This window comes from Strongylocentrotus purpuratus, unplaced genomic scaffold (genome assembly GCF_000002235.5).
Source record: "Strongylocentrotus purpuratus isolate Spur 01 unplaced genomic scaffold, Spur_5.0 spur5_scaffold_6, whole genome shotgun sequence".
Taxonomy (NCBI): Eukaryota; Metazoa; Echinodermata; class Echinoidea; order Camarodonta; family Strongylocentrotidae; genus Strongylocentrotus; species Strongylocentrotus purpuratus.
In genome coordinates, this window is record NW_022145612.1 from 4,129,834 (window position 1) to 4,150,711 (window position 20,878).

Genomic DNA, 20,878 nt, shown 5'->3' on the forward strand with positions numbered 1-20,878 from the left:
GGCTTTACCTACATCTAAATCACTTATAGAGATTCTTATTTTTTAAAGATACATTGTGCATAAAATATTTGAAGGGTCTCCCAAAATAGAAAGATACTGCTTCCCTCTATTTATTGCATTGATTTCCCAATAAAGTTATTAATATTTTAGGTTTATAAGCTCCTTTAAAGAGATGAATACATATTGTAAAATATGAAGTTAGCTTTGCATCATGTTTTCAAGGTACCTGATAAGATAGACATATCCCAAATTACAAAGACTATTTTGATAGGAAGAAGTAGGGGAAAAAGTAAAAGCATTTGTTTTTCAAAATTTATTAATTTTACAAGCTTGTCATCCACAACTCCTGAATGAAATATTGATGTTAATGAAAGGTCTTTTTATGACCCTATTTGAATCCTAAGATTACAATGCAAACTATTTTAAAATAAAAATATGAGTATCAAGTAGTTTTCATGTTTTGGATTTTCTTGATTCAATGTCATATTTTTGTTGTTGTCATACTGTCACTTTTGATTTTGGGGTGCATTCTGCTGAAATTATTATTCCTTTAAGCAATATAGAGGAATACTCTCAATTGAAGGACTAAATCCTTGTTCACATATGCAGTGGATAGGTGCAGTGTTTTTAAATGTTATGATGACGTCAGGAGTAACAGGCTTTACATTTCTGTATTAGAAACAGAGGTGAATACACCTAAGACCTTTGTTGTGTACAGTTTCCTTTCATTTATACGTTTAAAAAACATGCTGTTTTTTCTCTTCTTGGTGGCTTACCATGCCATATCCGAACAAGTCTTATATTTGGTTCCTACATCTTGTATTCTATTCCTGACTACTGCAGGTGGCTAAGGCGGTATCTCTTGCGCTCAACAACTGTGTGAATTGCTTACCAGGACAGCGTGATGTAGACAAGGCCATCAGGGCCGTGGTAGATTCCAGTAAAGGACTCATGTCTGGCAGGGTAAGTGGGACGAGCATGATGTCCTCACTGCATCCATTGAGTGACTTAATTAGAATGCATTTTAGAAGTGTGTTCATGGCATGTCTTGCCTTTTTTCTGCATCTTGATTCATATACTTTCGATGTTCTTTGGATTATTTAAGAATGTCTCTTTCTTAGCTGTGGGCGGCAAATTCTGCCCAAGAATTGTAACTGTTGAACAACGTTGTCTTTTGAAGAATTAAGACCTTGTTTGATGATTGATGTGTTATAGTTATATTATCTATTAGACAATGAAGACATGATAACATATGTACTTGTGATTTCAGTTGTATTTTCTTGAGTTTATTAATATCAGATTTACATTCATTGAATGCTTTTATTTCATTAGCAAACTTTGATGTAAGTCAATGAATGTTTTTATCAGAATGATTATAATAAGCATGATATCATCAACATGTTCTATCATCTTTTCATCAAGGTTTCTGTTTTTTATTACAAGTATAGCATACAAATTATGACCCTACAGATACCAATCATTTTGATGTTGATATCTGTATTAATACTAAATTCTATGAAATATATTGTTCTTCGTACTAAAAGGAGGATGAGCACTTAACGGTAATTACAATACCAAATATACTAGATTCAGATGAAATCATGAAAAAGCTTTCCAGCTTTCTCTCTACGACTGTAACATTCTTTAGTAGTTTTTTTAATTCCACCAGGCTTTTTCCGTCTCCAAATCTTATTCATCATTCCTTTCATATTTCTCTTTTCTGTAATTTGTCAGCAAAATTATGTTGGAAACCATATTGGCATATCCTACTTTTCTTTCCCTCCTCATATTTTGTTTGTTATTTTGACCATACTCCTGTAATACTTGCTTCTTGACATGCATACTAATTAGATGATGAAAAAAGCGCAGGAGAGATATGCCATGGTATGTAGTAAAGAGGCGATGTAAATACCAAATCAATTTGTGGGTTTTTATCTAGCACTGTATCAAAAATATTTCATATACTGCGTGTGCTCAATACTACTCTGCCTTCTTACCTATATCCCAATCTTTTATCTTGTATTACTTCCCCTTGTTTGTCTATTTGTGGTGTATATTCCCTAAAATAATCCCTCTTCTGGCAATTTCAGCACTATACTTGCATATGTACCTATTCAATTAGCTATTTAAGACATGTTTGATAAATCTCCTTTGAAAAATTTTAAATAAAAATATCCCCTTTTTCTCAAAAATATTAAACAGAAACTGTTGATCATGTTCTTTAGAATGATATTCAAATTATGCTGTTCTTGAGAAATGTTTCATTAATCAAATTTTATGTTTAAGAAATATTTATATCCTTTAAAAGAGATCTAAAAAGAATTTAACATAAGGCTTTTTTAAGGCTTCTCTCAAATTATAAGTAAATTTAATGAAAAATGTAAAATACGTACCATCTCATTATTCTTGTTTTATGTCACCCTTTTGTTTGCTTCATATTCTATTCTTTGTTTTTTGATGTGTTTTATACCTTTCAATAATCCTCTATCACACCACAGTCACACAGCTAGACCGGCATCAAATCGTCACCGACCGAACAACAAATTGCATTACAATTTAATAACTCTTTACCGTATATGCCTCACCAAAAATTAGTCTGAGCCACATTGTAGTTATCATAGGATAGATAAAACTAAAGAATTTAGAATTATTCAACTGTTTGTGGTGCAAGATTAATCTACACTGGTGGTAAAAGGGCTGTCATGCAGTTAATTTAAGACCGGTAATGGGTCATTTGCAAAACCATCGTGTTGCACAAAGCAATCCTTCCATCAATTGGTGCTCGTTCTTTTGGGCAAAAATGCATGTGTTTCAAAAGAGCGACTGTGCAGAGAGGCAAAGGAAGCAGAAGAAGTGATAATTGCTAAAAATCTGTCAGTCTGATGTCGGTTAAAATCGGTTTGGCGATGTGACTGTGGTATTTACATTTTATATTCATTTTTAACCTTGTTTCATTTCTCTCTGTACCTTTGCATGTTTTTGCTAATCGTTGGGTGTGCCATGGTGTCATCATCTCTCATCATTCATTCCTGGTCTTCCGGGTGCATCACATTCCTCTCAATGACCTTTGACCCCATCTACTTCCTCCCCCTCTTCCTCTCTTTCTGTCTGTCTGGCTGTCTCTCTCTCTCTCTCTCTTACTGCGTCTCCTGTTATTCATTTTCACCTTTTTCTGTTATCTTATGGATCTTCTCTTTCTGTAACACTCTGTGTCTCTCAATTTTCTTATCCCTTGCTTCCTTTAACTTTAACCTTTAAACTTTCTGCTCTTCCTCTCTCTCTATCTCTCTCTCTCTCTTGTCCTCATCGTCCAATCTTCCCTCCACCTGTTCGATGTCTTCCATCACCTCTCACTCTATATCATGGGGTCTACGTACGTGCGTGTAGTTTCACCAGTCAAATAATCGTCACAGCATGTCTATGGATCTCATGTCACCTACGTCTAGTATTACCCCTGAAGAGTTGGAAGCTTTGTTTGCAAGAGTATGTCTGTTAAAAGCAAACAGTATTTTGATATCACTTTGTTGTAGCTGATCTTCTCTTTTAATAGCTCCCCCCCTCCCCCCCCCCCCCCCACATTAATAAGGGGAGGGGAATGAAAGTCATTTGCAAACTTAACTATACATTAATGAATACATTTTCTAAATCTGGTAAATTGGTTATAAAGTGTTAATTCACATGATTTTAAGAAAGTGTAAAAAGGGTAAGCCCCATAAAATAACAACCTTGGAAGTAAAAACTTGTCTTGTTGCGAGGTCTTGCAATTTGTCTCAAGATTGAGGGCCACCTCTCGTTACTTATAATTCAAGGAAAAAGAGAAGATTACTTTATTATTATTATTTGGTAAGTGACACAAGATAGAGCTTTAATGGGAAAGGGATATTGGATAATGAAACATTGATATTGATAAGTAAAAAATAAAGCAAAAACAACCACCTCCCCCCCCCCCCCCAAGAAAAAAAGGGGGGATACAAGCAAAAGAAAATAAGCAATAAAAGTTGGATGATTTTATATTATAATATTATAAACCTTGAAATTTAAAAAATGTGTCATGATATATAAGTTATAGTTGTACTTAAAATGTAGATGTATTTGTGTGAAATATGGTGTTGCGTTTTTCAATCCGTCTCACAAAATATCCATGTAGTGTGAATGTATCTTCTTTTATATCTAAGCGCACATGCACTATTCTTGCCCATCAGCAATTCTATTTCATTTTTAATTATATGGGGAGCATTTCCATTTAATGAAATAATATATAATCACATAATCGTTATTGATATATACCCAATGTAATATTGGTAAGAAAGGCTTTCTTTGACAGGTTTGAATAGTTGGTTAAAGTTTACTTCTGCATGAGAACCTTTTTTATATTTTGAATTCCTATTCTGTTTGTGGTTTCTCATGAGTTTGAAAATGATAATGTGAACTTTTGAAGAGTAATTGTATGAATACAATATAAACAATGCATTCTGCTTCAATGCACTCAAGAGCCAACTTGATCAATTAATTTAAGTCCTTTCCTTTTGTCATCCATAGTCTGTGATGATATTCTAGTACTACTAGTTTGTTCTTTGTAGAAGCTGAGTTTAGGAAATTATATCTGAAAGGAAATTCTATTCTTACATGCCATTAAATACTTCATTTGAAATACATCATTATGCTTCATAACATGCAGCATGTCATTAAACATTTTTTTTTTTTTTTTTTTTTTTTTTGGGGGGGGGGGGGGAAGCAAAATAAACGTACATCTGTATAAAGTGCTCTTTTGGAAGTAACTTGTAAATTGTTAAGGGACTTGCAAACATTCCAGTATTATGTGTATATAAAAGTGTTTTTGACTCTAACTTTTTTTCCTTCTATTTCCACCTATTTTACCAACTGCCCTCTACCATCCGACTACCAACATATTTCCCCCTCTACCACCCAACCACCCACCTGTCTGCCACCCCTCCCTATTGCGTCCCTCCAGCTTCCAGCAGGCACCCAGAGGAACTACCAGGAGCACCAGAATGCACTGAACAGTGCAGCTCAAGGACTCAATGTGGCTGGCGGAGAGCTGGTGGTGGCTTCCAGAGGTACGCCTGAAGAACTGGCTGTAGCAGCCAATGAGTTCAGCAGAGAGTTCCAAGAATTGATGGACTCTGGTATGGGTATGGCCAGGACTGCACCGGTAAGTTGAGAAATGCTAGTGGATAAAATGTGTCCTGTTATGAGTCTGGAATGAGACCATGGTCCTGTGTGTGCTATATGTATATATATATATATATATATATATATAACAACTTATTTTGAAGTAAATAATTGGTCAAACAACTTGTAATACCATGGCATTAAATGTTATTATCTTCATGGAAAGGTAAAAGGGAAATGCATTTTAAATATTTTTTAATTATATATGAAAAGAAAGACAATCAATGGGAGGTTATAGTTTGCATATAAAAACACGCTATCTGTTTAATAAAGGACAGGTTTAACTTTAAATAGCTATTAGAGAAATCTCATTAAAACTGCCATTCTTTATCCATTCCTGTGCAGCATTGTAGATTCAATGGCACCTTTTTGTTTAATTGAAAGTGAAGTAATGACAAATTTTATGACAAATTGTTTGATGAAAACTGGTGAATTGCAGTTTAAGAAGTGGAAAATAGAAAAAATAGTAGTGACTGAAATATTAAATTGTAAATCTTAAGCTTTTGTAGACGATAATATGTACATGTACATACAGGTGTATGAAATAAGACAGATAATATATCTTAATGTTTTGTTGTCTTTGATCAGACTGAAGCTCAGAACAACATGGTCGGTAGTCTGAAGAACATCTCAGTGTCTTCCAGTAAACTGCTCTTATCTGTCAAGTCAATGTCAGTGGATCCTAATGCTCCCAACTCTATGAACCTCCTGGCTTCTGCTGCTAGGTAAGAGCAAAGCATTTTATCTTCATTGCTTCTCTCTGCCCAGGTGTTAAATGGGTACCAGATAGGATATGAAAGTCATTGTGGTTTAGTCAAGATTGTGAGCGCCTCTGAAAGGTACCAGACCTCAAGAAAATTCTTCTCCCATGGATGCTACTTCTCCAAAATCTCATTCAAAAACAGCCCTTGTCAGTAACATGTATATGTATGGGGTTCTTTTTGTGATTATTGGGCTACTTTTTTTGTAATAGAATGTAGAATAATAGAATATTCCAATTTATAGAGCTCTTACCACTCCCTTTACACTTGTATAAAAGATCATAGTATTTACCCATCCCCCCCCCCCACTCCAATTTCAGTAACTAAGTGTTGGAATTGAATACTTAACAATATAATTTATAGGCTTATAAAAGAAAGTTGTTACATGTTTTTTAATCATTTTGGTGATATGATATTTGTACATCTGAGTCAAGTAAAGATGATTGGATTTGATTGCTTTTGTCTCACCAGGCAAGTAACAGACAGCGTGAACCAGCTTCTGAACACATTCATGCAGAGCGCCCCAGGTCAGAAGGAATGTGACAATGCATTGCGTAACATTCAGACCATCAAGTCTATGCTGGATAACATCAATGAACCTATCAACGACTGGACTTACTTTGAGTGTCTTGAAGCCATCATGGCTAAATCAAAGGTAAACTCTTCGCTTTAAAGTGAAATACCAGAATGAGTTTGAGAAATTCCTCTGAAAGTTTGTGAAAAGTTATTGATTGTTAGTATCTTTTAGGACAAAATATGCAATAAAATGAAAATTTGCAATAATGATGTCAAAAGATTTTATACAATGCATTTTTCAGCAGAGTAATTTAATATGATCATTTTCATTAAGATATGAAGTGCTACTTTAAATTATATTGCAAATGTTGCAATAGATGTAACACCAAACTGAAATTTACATGTTATGAATATTGGATTATGGTTTTAATTTGCTATGTAATGTACTTGTAGCTACTTTTTGTTATTCAATGGTGCTCTGTGTTTACGAATGGACATTCAAGTCTCACAAACACTACTCTTGTTGTGTTTCTTAGGTCCTTGGTGAAAGCATGAATGGTATCGCCAGGACTGCCAAGGATGGTGAGCTGGAAAAGTTTGGTCACATGGTAGATTCCGCAGGAGAGGCTGTGTGTGGACTCACTATGGCTGCTGCTCAGGTAAGCAATACTTACACTTTGAGATATTGACACTTATAATCATTATAATCAGAGTTTAAAGTTAACTGATTACCTGCAAAATACTTTATGTACAGCAAGAATGTATAAAATCAGCCTTAAGAAACTTTTACCAATATTCTATGAGCTAATTGATTAGGAGTATTAAAAAAGAATAGGAAGAATAGCATAAAATCTCGAGCACGGAACCCGAGTCTAACTTGGTTTGACTGGGGTTCCATGCGGCCCCTTTTCTACGCACTTTCTTGCACTGTAGTATATGAATGCTGCTGCCATAGTTTTTTTTATCTGTGTGATGGAATATCAAGAAGCACGATCACATAGAACGGGGTTTACATACAAAAATAAAAGTTTAGAGCTGTCATGGATGTCAACATTCAACCTTTGTTTTTGTAGTACAATGTCTTCTTATTGTCCAGTCCACTTTATCCATATCTATTTTTGTTTTCAGTCTGCGTACTTGGTGGGTATCTCTGATCCCTCCAGCACTGCAGGTAGACCAGGTCTTGTGGACCAGTCCCAGTTTGCTCGTGCCTTCCAAGCAATTGAATCTGCTTGCCAAAACCTCCTCAATCCAGATAGTAGCCAGCAACAGGTGAGTCAAAGCAACAATGTCCTCTCTCATCATCTAAGGTCTCTCGTTCTCTTTTCCACATTTCTGTGTATGTAATGTATGTAGATAAACATGTATGTCATGTCAAGTTCAGGAACAACACTTTTTAAAGACCAATTTTAGCCCATACAAACAGAATCAATACCCTAACAAAAAAAGTTGGTCTTCAAGAGTTTCTTGAACTGGACTAGGAATAAATGATTATGTACATGTATGTATTATGCAGTTTTTGATGACCAAGAGGTATTATATTTTGTCTTCTTTTATTCACAAATCATTACTAGGTCAGTCAATGATTTTTTTAAATTATCAGCATGAATTATGATACTGTAATACAAAAAGAAACATCCATTGTATCCCAAAGACATATTTTCTTTTTTGTTATCGTCTGGTTTGTCAAAAATGGGCAAGAAAAGATAAATACACACATATTACAAGATTTAAATATATATATATATATATATATATATATATATATTTGTATGTAACTATTATTGGGTTATTTCATTTTTGGGGCCTTTTCCTCATTAGGATTGCATGATCAATTCATGTTGATAGCAATCAATAATCCTGCATTATTCAGACAATACTTTCATTTGAAGATTTTTTAATACATTAGATGAGATGTAAAGAAAAAGAAGCTGTACATTAATTTTTTTTCTTCCTATATGGGTGGTCATCAAATGAAATGAAAGCTGTACTTTGTTATTGTCGAAAATATCTTCAAAGTTCATGTAAAAGAAGCCATTCACAAGACAATGAAAAAGACCTCATTACTCACCGAGAACATCTATTTAAAGGACATATTCCTACTTGATTGCATAATATATCAAATAATCTTAAGGCCATATTTTGCAGAAGAGCTTTTTACAGTCTTAAGATATATAAAGGTCAAATCTGAATTTAACGAAGCCATTTAAAAGATGAAAAGTACCACATTTGACTTTTAAGATAGAGATTAAAAACAATTATTTTTTAAATGTCAACATGTGAATAGGATGGTTTTGAAAGATTTCCAATTTGGATAAGTAAGGTCCCTAACTCTTAATGGAATCATTTCAGGTTTTGGCAGCAGCAACAGAGGTGGCCAAGCACACTTCAGCCCTGTGCAATATATGTCGAGTGGCTTCATCAAAGACCAGCAACCCGGTAGCTAAGAAACACTTCGTGCAGTCAGCGAAGGATGTGGCTAACAGCACCGCCAATCTGGTCAAGAGCATCAAGGTAAGTAACCGTCTCCTTCACTTTTTCAAATTGATTTTAGGGTCTTCACAATGCTTCAATATTGGAGTTTGATATCATGGACTTGCCGATTGTCTTTTGTTTTACATTAAAAAGGTCATACTTTGATAATTAGAGCATAAACTTGAGCAAATATGTGTAAAAATGCACTCATCATTTCATTGCGACATGATCTTTCATTTCATGATATTCAATTTTCATTCCTTTTGCTACAAACTTACAGATATTGAACATTGGTGTTTTATTTAGTTAAAGATAGAAATTAGTTCTAGTCATGTAATAAGGTTGTCAAGAAGAACTGTCTGGAAGCAAGTTGGAAGGGTTTATAATGTAGTACATAGGAATTAGTGTAATATGTTAGGTTTCATACTCATCCAACTGATACAAAATTGACTCAATCTAAAATAAAGGCACATAGGAATATGTATACATGTATATAGGACTACACACACATGTGGCATGACTGGTCCAAATACTTCAGGTATTTCTAGTTATATTTGGACTATGAGGGTTCTTCAAGAGTAATCTTTTTCAGGGGGACATGTCTACTGTGACATTCTTCCAAGCTGATATAAATAGAACAAGGAAGCTTGCAAGTAATTTTGTTCACCTTTATCAGTTCTCTTCAAGCCAATCTCAGTAAAGTACGCTTTAATATATGAAAGCCATCATGATTTGTTATTTTTTTAAATCTGCTTTTGCCCAACCAGGATCTGGATGGCAACTTCACAGAAGCGAATCGCCGTAACTGCGGTGAGGCGACCCGCCCTCTTGTGGATGCTGTGGAGAATCTCATCACCTTCGCTAGCTCTCCCGAGTTCACCAGCGTGCCTGCCAAGATCACTCCTCAGGTAAGCTTAAAGGTCAAAGTTCATTAGTATGCAGCAGAAGTACAGTTTCCAGGGTTCCCCACTATCCTGGAAATAAGGGCAAAAATGGAAAATGGGTCCCTTTCACCAGTCAGGGAAAGGTCAGTGAAATTTACAAAATTCACTCAAATGAAGGAAAAATATGTGTCCAAAATATTATTTCCACTGGACGATTGGATGTGAAGATGTTCTAATGTGTAAAATGCTACTTTTTATGATCCTGCAATATTGAAACACTATCAAGGAAAAATTGACAGAAAATAATAAATAAATCAGAGAATTTGTGTCCATTCCCCCCCCCCCCCCTCCCCCCATTCACCCTACTTTACAGTACTGTCAAACAAATGCTTGTGTAGCATTTGTTATTTTATTTGTACCAAAAAAAAAATCAAAGCTGATCATATTTAGAGGCTGGAATGAGGTTTGAAATTCCTGCTTGTGCTTCTTATGTGCAATGTTTGTCACTTTTCAAAGATACAATGGATTGTATTTTTGTCTGAAGTAAGCATATAAAGCATATACATTCAAGGGTTGCTCGGGGCACTTACATGTACATGGACAAAGCTCTTTATTATAAACTTGCCCATAGCCAAACTGCCAAGTACACTTCTAGTCATGACATATCAATTATTTTATTGCAGGCCCGCGTGGCAATGACGCCTATCACAACGGCAGGCAAACGTATGATCGCAAGCTCTAGTGCCTTGATCCAAACAGCCAAGCCATTGGCCATCAATCCCAAGGATCCGCCCACTTGGCAGCTACTGGCCAATCACAGCAAGAACGTATCAGACTCCATCAAGGAGCTGATTGCATCCATCAGGTTAGCTCTCTCTCAACTTCATTTCATTGTAGTTATATTAATAGTAAGATATTTGTACTGATGATGAAGGAGTTGGAGGTTAATACATGTAGCTAGGCTAGGCTAGGATTTGAATCCTCAATCCTTGGATTGAGAGTCAAGTGAATGAACCTCTATACTACAACAGAAAGCACTAAAGTGAGGAGAGATAATGTCACTTCTATGTGTGTAAATTTATATTCATGCATTATTTTGCAAAATTATCCACAAATAGAATGCCTGTTTATTCATAATTCTGACCATTTATACATATTAGCACATGAATATGGAGCATCTTTTTAAAATATTACCCACTTAGTGCAATATTTAATTTTTTCATCTGTTTTATCCTTTATTTATTTCCTCATGTTTGATGCCTATATCAATCCATTACCTATAGGAATCAGATGGTTTGTGTAATGAATCTATGGGAATGAGAGAAGTATATATTTATATAATATTGACTGGCCTTGAGGGTATATCAGAAATATTGACCAAGCTCAGATCATATTGCCCCGAGTCGAAAGACGAGGGCAATATGGTCTTAGCGCGGTCAATATTTCTGATTTCCCCCGAAAGTAAAGCCAGTCAATATTTTTATTGTTATCCAAATCAGACATCTAGAGCAAATACAGAAATCCACCATGACAATCTCAAGAACTGAATAAACTTTGTCAAACCAACACTGTGCATCCAGTGCTTGACAAAATTTTCGATACACTGCAAACAGTGTGTATTTGGTGTGATTATTACGTCACAATAGAGTCCGCGCAAAGTGCGCAGGTTCTCGTACGCATAATAGATGCGCAATGAAAATGCGACGGGGTCAATACAAGATGCCTGGATGCGAGACCGTGGAAAATACCAAGGTATATTTTCACTCGTCTCTACACGCAAAGTCAATACGCGCAGGGAGACCAAGGAAAATACAAAGAATATACACCTCCGTTCCCACTGCTAGTGAAAACTAGGGCAATACGGTTTTGTAAATGACCAGCTCAGATGCCTGATACGGGTAATAATGAGGAATATTGCTGTTACTGTAGCATATTTTATTTACCTCCTTTCTGATACAGGGATCGTGCACCAGGCCAGAGGGAATGTGATGAAGCAATCAACAAAGTGAACAAATCAATCCGTGACTTAGACCAATCATCTTTGGCTGCTGTAGGTCAGACTCTGCCTCCACAAGAAGGCAATAATCTCAAGGTATAATATGTTAATCTTTTAATTTGTTTAATGTTAATCTGTTAATCAGGTAATCTGTTAATCTGTTTATTTGTATGATTGGGTCAGTCTTGTATCATCCCCTTTCTGTTTTTCCTACCTCACTGTCTTTAGCCTGATCTCTCTCTCTCTCTATCTCTTTATCTCTTTCTCCATCACCCCTATCTCCCCCCCCCCTCTCTCTCTCTATCTCTTTCTCTCCCTCCTTCTCTTTCATATTATTTTGTTCCTTTCTTGCTCTTTTCTCATCTCTAATTTATTATTTCCCTCTTTAATAATAATGGTTATAGATGAGACTTGTAAGGTGCCAAATGTAAGACAGAAAGTTAAAAAATGATAGAACAATTAAATATATTCTGAATTAAATAGATACATTTTGAGATTACTTTTTAACACTTGCTATTACGGATCTCTCATGGGAGAACATTCCACAGCGAAAGTCCTGCAAAGGTTCCTTCCTCCTCCTCCTCCCCCCCCCCCCCCCCCCACTTAGTATTGAGCTTAGGAAGAACAAGAAATCTGGGTTTTGAGAGCGTAAAGATCTTTACGGAATGTAAAAATCGATGATCAAAATAATATTGTATCGAACATTTGTCTGTTTTTAAATTGATAACCATTTTGACACATTTCTGAATTTTAGGATATTTTAGCCATTTATTACGAGTACCGGTATATGACCCTGAGTATTCATTATCTTGTATATTAACAGGGCTACACAGAGCACTTGAATGCCAGCTTAGCACAGATCAAAGATAACATTGACCAGGTTGCCAATGCAGCTAAAGGACATGCTGAGAAGCTTGGACATGGGGTAAGATTTCTTTCTACCATTTATCATTTTTAAATAAATTTCTGCAGGTAGCTAAGCTGGGATCACTGATTAGCTATATGAATTATTCGATGGCTGATTATCTGAGATTTAGTGAAGTAATATTTGAGTATTGAGAGGAGAAAATATATCTTCTGCTGAAAGTCAGTAGGGTGTTGACTCGCCTTTACCCAGAGTTAACGTCCTTCTGGCTCTTAAGATATGATATGTTGCTGTCTTTATCCTATCATCCTATATCACTGTGGTAACTGCTTTACTTCAATTCCAATAATGATTTTCTTCCTATGCCTGTAGGTAACTGCTATGGCAAATTACTTTGAGCCTCTAACCCGTAATGCCATTGGCGCTGCCTCTAAGAGCATCAACTCACAGCGCCAGATGGCTCTGTTAGATCAAACCAAGACTGTTGCTGAATCCACTCTGCAGCTTCTCTATGTCTCCAAGGAAAGCGGTGGCAATCCAAAGGTAGGTTGTATTATCTGTTGAGAGCCAGAAGGTCATTATAATTGCTGTAGCCAGAACTTTTTAACTGGGAGGGGGGGGGGGCGGAATACATACAAAATCACAGAGTCACATTCAAGCGGTTACACTGAGGTAGGGGTACATGTAGGTTAAGACAATCACCCCTAAGTTTAGTTTAGTTTTGTTTTGTATTGGACAAACAGGGGGGGGGGGGGATACATAGCACTCTTGTGCCCTCATGCTATGCATATTAGCATATTTTTTTGTTATGACTGGGTAAACAAAGTTATTATTTGTATTATTGTTATTATTATTGATATTATCATCATCATTGTCGTCATCGTTATTTTTATTATTACTATTAGGCTTTACAAACCCATGGAGCCGTGGATGAAGCAGCTCAAGGTAGCAAGGAAGCAGTAGATGATCTCATTGCAACACTGGAGGAAGCTGCTAGTGAGTTTGGTATCGTTACTGGAATGGTGGACAGCATCTCAAGGGCTATCCTTGTGGTAAGTCGCTAGAATTTAGATTGTTAATTTAGCTCTGTTAGACATTTGACAAGTTTTGTGTTCATATTTTTTTGAAGACCACATTGAAATTGTATGTACTAAATAAGTTACTAATTACACTGTACATGTAACATGTGCACATATTTCCTGGTTCATTCATTTACTCCAAAGCTTTGTGATTTTTGTTTAGAGTTACCTACATCATCACGTTCATGTATTTATTCAAAATATCCCTGTTTTCCTTTCAGACTGAGCAAGCTGTACCAGAGAATGAAGTTGGTGACTTTGTGGACTACCAGACAGACATGGTCAAGACCTCCAAGGCCATCATTCGAACTGCTCAAGATATGGTTAGTTTATTCTCTCATGCTCTCATGTTTTCATAAAGAACCCTCAAAAACTAGTTCTGCAATTCAAGTTTGAGTGTTAATATCTGTCTTGTAACTATATTATCATACTTGAATTTGGTTTCATTTCAAAGCCTGCTTATTTCACTTTCCAATTTGTTTTAATGAAAGTTGGGACTCCCAGAGCTAATTGATGTATTTGTTTGTGTGTCATGATTAGGTGACCAAGGCCAATAGCAATGTTGCTGAGTTAGGAACCTTAGCCAATCAATTGCAGCATCATTACAACAAGCTAGCTCAGAATGCCCGAGGTGCCCAGGCCTCCACCAATCAAGAGGTAATGTTTCTTCCTCTTTTCCCTCTAAGAATGTCTTTCAGATTTGATTGCCATGCTTTCTACTATAATTTTATATTTGCAATTTCATGTGAATTCAGTTTGTAAAAGATTTACTTTTGCCTTTCCTCTGACCTTTGTTTCAATTAATATTTTAATAAGAATTGTATAAATTTGATTTCTTTGTTTATTCTTTACTGAGGTCATAATTTTATTGCTGTCATTTCTTTTCAAAAATAATTCTCAGAGATATTGATCTAAATGACAATGGAGTGCTTTCAATGCTTTCTTCTGACTTGATGTGAAATGTTTAATTTGGGGTGATTTATCTTTTTGTTTCTATATTAAAAACTTTCACATTTTGGTTTGTTCTTTAAGCTTCCTCTTTTTGAAGCCTTATTTCGAAGGCTTAAATGAGTTGTGTGTGAATTGATCAAGGCTGTTTTAGCATGTCTTTCTTTCTCCACATAACAAACACTGTCGTTCTAAATCCCATGGTTTTTAGGATTTTGAGAAAAATGGTGTTCAGCCGTACGAAGTAAGTAAAACTGACCAAAGTAATACTGAGATCACCATGAATGGAATGAGCCTGCAAAGTCAGTGTGTACCTGGTTGTTTTTTAACCTCTCTAATCCTCTTTGTTTGTGTTTAGACGAGAGTGTGTGAAATACAAACCAGAACTAGACTGGATTACTATACTGTTATGCCTTGAAGCACTGTTCACACTCATAATTAGATACCTTGTTTTACAACACTGTCTCTCTTGTGTATTTCCATACGTCTGAACAGATGAAGTACCCGTCCCAAGAGGTAACAATCCAGACATTGTATAACCCTGAAGTTTGTTATAAGAAGCAGGACCTGCTGCCGCTGTGTTTACCTGCAGTTTTTTTCATTTTTTGCGATATCATGTTAGGCCCTTTTCATATTCCAGTATATCAAAATGAAGCTTTAACACTGCAAAAAAAAGAGGCTGTGATTGGACATTTAACATGTGTGTTACTGCTTAAGGATGAGAATTACTGGAATGTGTAGCAAGGGTAGAGTAGAATACGCTGCCCCTCTTCATTTGTAGCTGATTTCATCCCATTTTAGAATTAGGTTTTGTGTTATCCGTCTGTCTGTCTGTCTGTCTCTCTCTCTGTCTCTCTCTTTCTCTCTTGCACCCACTCTGTCTGTGTGTCTGTCCATCTGTATGTCCGTCTCTCCTCGCTCTCTCTCTCTCTCTCTCTCTCTCTCTTTCTGTGTATCAATTTTGTCAGTCTATCTGTTTGTATATCTGTCTGTATGTTTCTCTGCCTCTTTCTCTCTCTCAGTCTCTCTTTTATATCATATCTCAGTGTACTGCAGTTATATCCATTTATTTCTCTATGAAATATAACTGCCTCTCTCTCTGTCTTCAAAATCTTCTACCATTGTAATCTAAATCTTTTTCTTTACATCTCTTTTTATCTAGGTCTGTATTATTAGATTTTCCTTTCCTTTTCATTTATTCATTTGTTGTTTGTGTATAGTCATCTTGTCCTTCTTTCTTCCTTTTCTGTATTGCTTTCTATGCAATGTTAATTGTGTAGTATTTTCCTGTTTTCTTTTTCTTTTTTTTAATGTATTTTGTATCCTTGTCTTCATACCACATTGTGAAAAGCCTTTTTTCCCCCCAGCATGTAGCTGTAATCCCTTCAGCCCTTAGCTCCATATGGACTGTAGACATAGATTATTACTCTTAGTGGTTACATACATACATTAAGTTAAAAAATCTATACTCATCATTGATGAATTGTTTTACAAGTGAGAAGCAAGAGTGAGTCTTTAAGTATTCAAGAAAGATGGAAATTAACATTTTATCATTAATTAGTGAAAATACACTCAAACTGTAGGATTAAATCAAGCATAATTGGTTCAGCAATTCTTTTTTTACTAAACAGATTGTGAATACTTTGTAAATGAATAGTATTTCATTTTAAAAGATGCTATTGAACATTTCATTGAAGAAAATAAAACTGCAAATAATACAAATCAATCTTATACTGGTCAGAAAAGGATACTGGACTGGCAAAAAGATTATATTTTCACTGAAAATGTTTCCTCTTTAGTATTGTTTTTCCTGTTGAAATGGTTACTTCCAAATATATGTTCATAGGTAGTTACAGCCTAGTCCCCTGTTTAAATTGAGCATTTAAGAGTATTTTGTAAGAACTATGTACATGTACAGTGTGTCATGCATGGTGTGAAAAGCATGAATATGTTTGTATATACATGATATAAGACTGAACTATGTATTATAACTGTCTGACATGCTAGAAATTTTGTGTGAATTTAAAACAAAATTAGTGACAATGACAGACTGATTTCAGGAGCTGTCTACCAGTGGAGTACCATGCACCCTGCCCCCCCCCCCCCCCCCCCCCATTTAAAAAAAATATGTATTTCAGTTAGTATTATTATAAGTTTATTTCACATGATTAAACAATCACTTGGAAAGAATTGTAACAAATACTTTAATATCTGAGATATAAACCAGGATAATTATTAATGTACCAGTTTATGTAGCTGTTTACATGTAGCTGAAGTCTGATTTTATTTTTGCATGGAATTCTGAATATTATCTTGAGAGAATAATTTCTATTCCACAAATGTATTGCAATATATTTTTATTTTCATAGCAGTAGAACAGTTAGACTGTAATTGTGTTTGAGTAGTCTACACACATTTTTAAGTTAATCATTTTGAATCTAGAGTAGGATTGATATATCATCCATAATCTAACCCATTGTTGGATAATAATGTGTTAAGTGTAAACCTATGCAGTGAGTGAGAATGCCTAATGAACACAATCACAGATGCTCAGTTCATACCTATTTTTACAAGATTGCATTTATTTTCTGATCTGTTTGATCATTTCTATGTGATTCAGGATCATTTTTTTGAAGAAATAACATAATTTTACATACATGTACACCTACTTCTCATAGGATTTATGTGTTTAATACAAGTAAAAATCAAAACCCATTAGGCCATTTTCATAATTGAATCAAATGTAATGCATACTTCTCTTTGAAGTGCCTCGTGTGTATTGAAGCCATGCACCTGTCATGAATAATTATATTTCAAACATTATGGCTTGCCCTACCCAACAATATGTAACGTAAGCAATTCGCATTCTGACTATTGAACTATAATTATTAATAACAGGTGAATTAAATTAAATAATTAATTATGAGGTTCTGCACAAAGATGTATGCATTAAATGTAATTTTACATTACGAAGATGGTCTATTGAAAATTTGGGTGGCCACTGATGAACAGCATTATTTTTAAGCTGCCTTATTGCGTAGTGACTGGTATTAAAACTGAATATTTTTTGACTATGTTGAGTGACAAAGGTTTACATGCATGAAACAAATACATATATGCATGTAAATATTCATATATCTTATTCCTCTGCAGAATTGCCTGCAATGTAAACGTTGATTGTAGTGTCAATTTGCCCGGGACATGTTTGTTTATTTCTCTTGTATATTGATAGCTATATTATTTTTTTAAACAAAAATCGAAGTAAGAAATACCAGTTTTGTAATCTAATCCATTCAAACCCCTCTCATGCAAAATATCAAACATTTGTTTAATGTTATGCTGAAGAACTAATATTCTTTGTCATTTGCAAAGAAGAGAAGCAAAGCTGAACAGCTGGATCATGGTGGCAGAGATGATGGAAAAAGGAACTCTGTACTAACAATAAAGATGATTTTGCATGAAATTATTCTGCAATGTCTTTATATATGGAGTATACATGTAGATGAAGAAATGTGTGTGTTTGTGATGCAAGATTGAAATCTATTATGTCACATCTATATTGTGTGTGGCAGGGATGAATGCACATGACATTGGTGTTTCTGCTCTTATGTATACTTTTGTTACAGAAATATTGCAATGGAACTACAACTTAACATTTTTTTTTATTCATTTTTTAAATAGAGGGAATATTTTTTTTTTAATAGAAGTCATAATGCACAGTGAATATGAGTGACAAGGTCACGATATGTCTGTGAAATTTATTGTTTTTAAAACTTTTTTTACTATATATTTTTGTATTATTATTATTATTCAGAAGTAGGAGTAGTACATGTCGTAGTATGTGTAGCAATAATACAGTAGTTTGGAGAAAAGAGAGAAAGCTTACAAATATACCTACCTACATGTATTACATCAATGATTAGCAGTCTTAGTCAGAAGGGTAGGTTTGGTCTTATACAAAACTGTAACATATATTTATGAGAATCCATGAGGGTTTCATTGACCTAACCAATGTTACACATCTAGATGTAGATATATGTACATGTAGATGGGTTTAGCTTCATTATGATATTTCTCATGTAAAGTTCATGTCATCTTGTAGACTTCAGGGATATTATCTACTAGTCATGCTAACAAAGAGTATTACTTTCACTCTGTAATCCAATACATTCCAGAATCCAGAGAGATTCATTTAATCTGTGTCATTCCTACGCTGTAATACACTACCCTAATCACGTAGAGATCAATTACACGTACAGCATTTATTCATTTATTTCAGTCTTAAGGTCAGTTCTCTCTTTGAAAACTACAAGTTGAATGCCTAATCCTCAGCAAATGTAGGACTAGGGTTTATTTTTCAGACAAAGCCAGAAAATTATTACATCCCAGAATGTTAATTAAGTAAGCTGAAATTTTTTTTCTGATTCTCACTTCTCTGTTTGAATTCAACCTTATCCAAACATTTCATAGGCATTTTGATAGTGAGTAATAAGCAACATGAGGTCGCTGTTAGTTAAGATTTGTCGATACCTTGCGGATCATTTTAGGAGTGGTCCCACCCTTAGTGAGCTAATGATTATAACGGGTCTTGCTGCTGTTGCGTATTGCTGTGTTATCTATTTTCAAAGAAACAAATGGGTAAGAGAAATGATGGAGCTTCAGATTGATAGTGTAATTGTGTCAGTGGTTAGGATGCAACAGATTGCAGCTTGAATTCAGAGGTATTTCTTATAGTTATCAGTGAAGATAGGGATACATTGGATAAAATGAAAGATAGCATGGATTGTATTAGTGTGGTTTGTATACTTCTAGATAAAAACACAGGGTTTTCTGTTACCAGACACAGTCATAGTTTTAATAACAACTTCTTTTGGACTACATGTACATGTGTTAGCAGAAGAGATGGCTCCCAAGGAAAACGTACATGTATGATATATCTTGTATTATTGGTATTGGTATTATTTTTCTCTTCTAATATTTGCATGCTCTCTTTCTTTCTTTCAATGAAATGTTACAATGACAGGTGGCGGAGAGAATCAAGAAGACTGTGCAGGATCTGGGTAATGCTTGCATCGGTTTGATCAAGAATGGAGGCACAGTGCAGTGTAACCCTACCGATAACATGGCTAAGAAGGACCTCATCGATAGTGCTAGGAACACGTGTGAGAAGGTGAGTAGTGCTGCAGATGACACAGAGGGTGCCATAGTTTAATAGTTTATATCTTGATGAATGACAGGTGTCCATCAGAATGTTGAAGGAAAAATTAAATGATGTGAAAATTTGATGAACATGAACCAATTATAGAAACATTTAGAGTCTGTAAGCAGCAAGTCCAAAGTGTAACTGGAAATTGTTTACATAAATTATATATGTATATGTTTTATAAACATTTACAATCATGTTTTCAAACTACATTCTTCATGCAGTTCACATACTCTTCTTTCAAAACATGTTGAAAACTACATGTTGTTAATCGATAAGCATTAATACAATGACTGATCTGACTACCTCAATTGTTTTCAGGGATGAGTTTTACATGTTCACCTTCTCTTACTGTTCTGTTGACAGGCTAACTTTGTGATGGCAGCGTTGCAGGCCGGCTCCCGTGGTACACAGGCTTGTATTGATGCTGCCAGCACAGTGTCAGGTATCATTGGAGATCTTGATACCACCATCATGTTTGCTTCAGCTGGTACGCTGTCTGCTGAACCAGACATTGGTTCCTTTGCTGATCACAGGTGAGTACTAACAATCTTGAAAGATTGCATAACAGTTGTATAGTGAATATCTAGGAACACCCTCTTTATCTTTATCATTTTCTCTTTTTGTCTTCCCTAATGTTATTCTTTGTTCTTATATCATCTCTTTTGTTATTGTTTTTTGTTATCATTCTATCATTTCCTCTTCCTATCTTTCCTTACGATATCCTTTGTTTCTTCCTTCTATCACCTTCTCTTATGTTCTTTGTTTTGAAGTGTGGAAGCTTTGACGTTTCATGAAATGATTAGAGAAAGGACGATTCGTTGTACCGTTCTCGACTCTTAATACTTGTCTGAATTTCTATTTCTCTTTAAAGCCTATCTGCACTAGTTTGTCCCGGAGGTAAACCTCCCTGCATGGTCACTGACAGGTGGTTATCTCATCAAATCAGCTCTCAATA

The 20,878-nt window shown here is 35.1% G+C and overlaps 1 protein-coding gene across 1 annotated transcript in view; it reads left to right on the top strand.

Annotated features, from left to right (window-relative positions):
- Positions 1-20,878, top strand: part of LOC580010 (talin-1) — an 82,213-nt gene that overhangs the window by 38,032 nt on the left and 23,303 nt on the right. Inside the window, 19 exon segments of the mRNA XM_031000230.1 lie at positions 844-963; positions 1,852-1,884; positions 4,973-5,173; positions 5,782-5,918; positions 6,426-6,609; positions 7,007-7,129; positions 7,599-7,742; positions 8,823-8,984; positions 9,713-9,853; positions 10,513-10,694; positions 11,789-11,921; positions 12,649-12,750; positions 13,063-13,233; positions 13,596-13,742; positions 13,991-14,092; positions 14,310-14,426; positions 15,213-15,233; positions 19,741-19,887; positions 20,287-20,456. Coding sequence (XP_030856090.1) covers positions 844-963; positions 1,852-1,884; positions 4,973-5,173; positions 5,782-5,918; positions 6,426-6,609; positions 7,007-7,129; positions 7,599-7,742; positions 8,823-8,984; positions 9,713-9,853; positions 10,513-10,694; positions 11,789-11,921; positions 12,649-12,750; positions 13,063-13,233; positions 13,596-13,742; positions 13,991-14,092; positions 14,310-14,426; positions 15,213-15,233; positions 19,741-19,887; positions 20,287-20,456 — 2,537 coding nt within the window.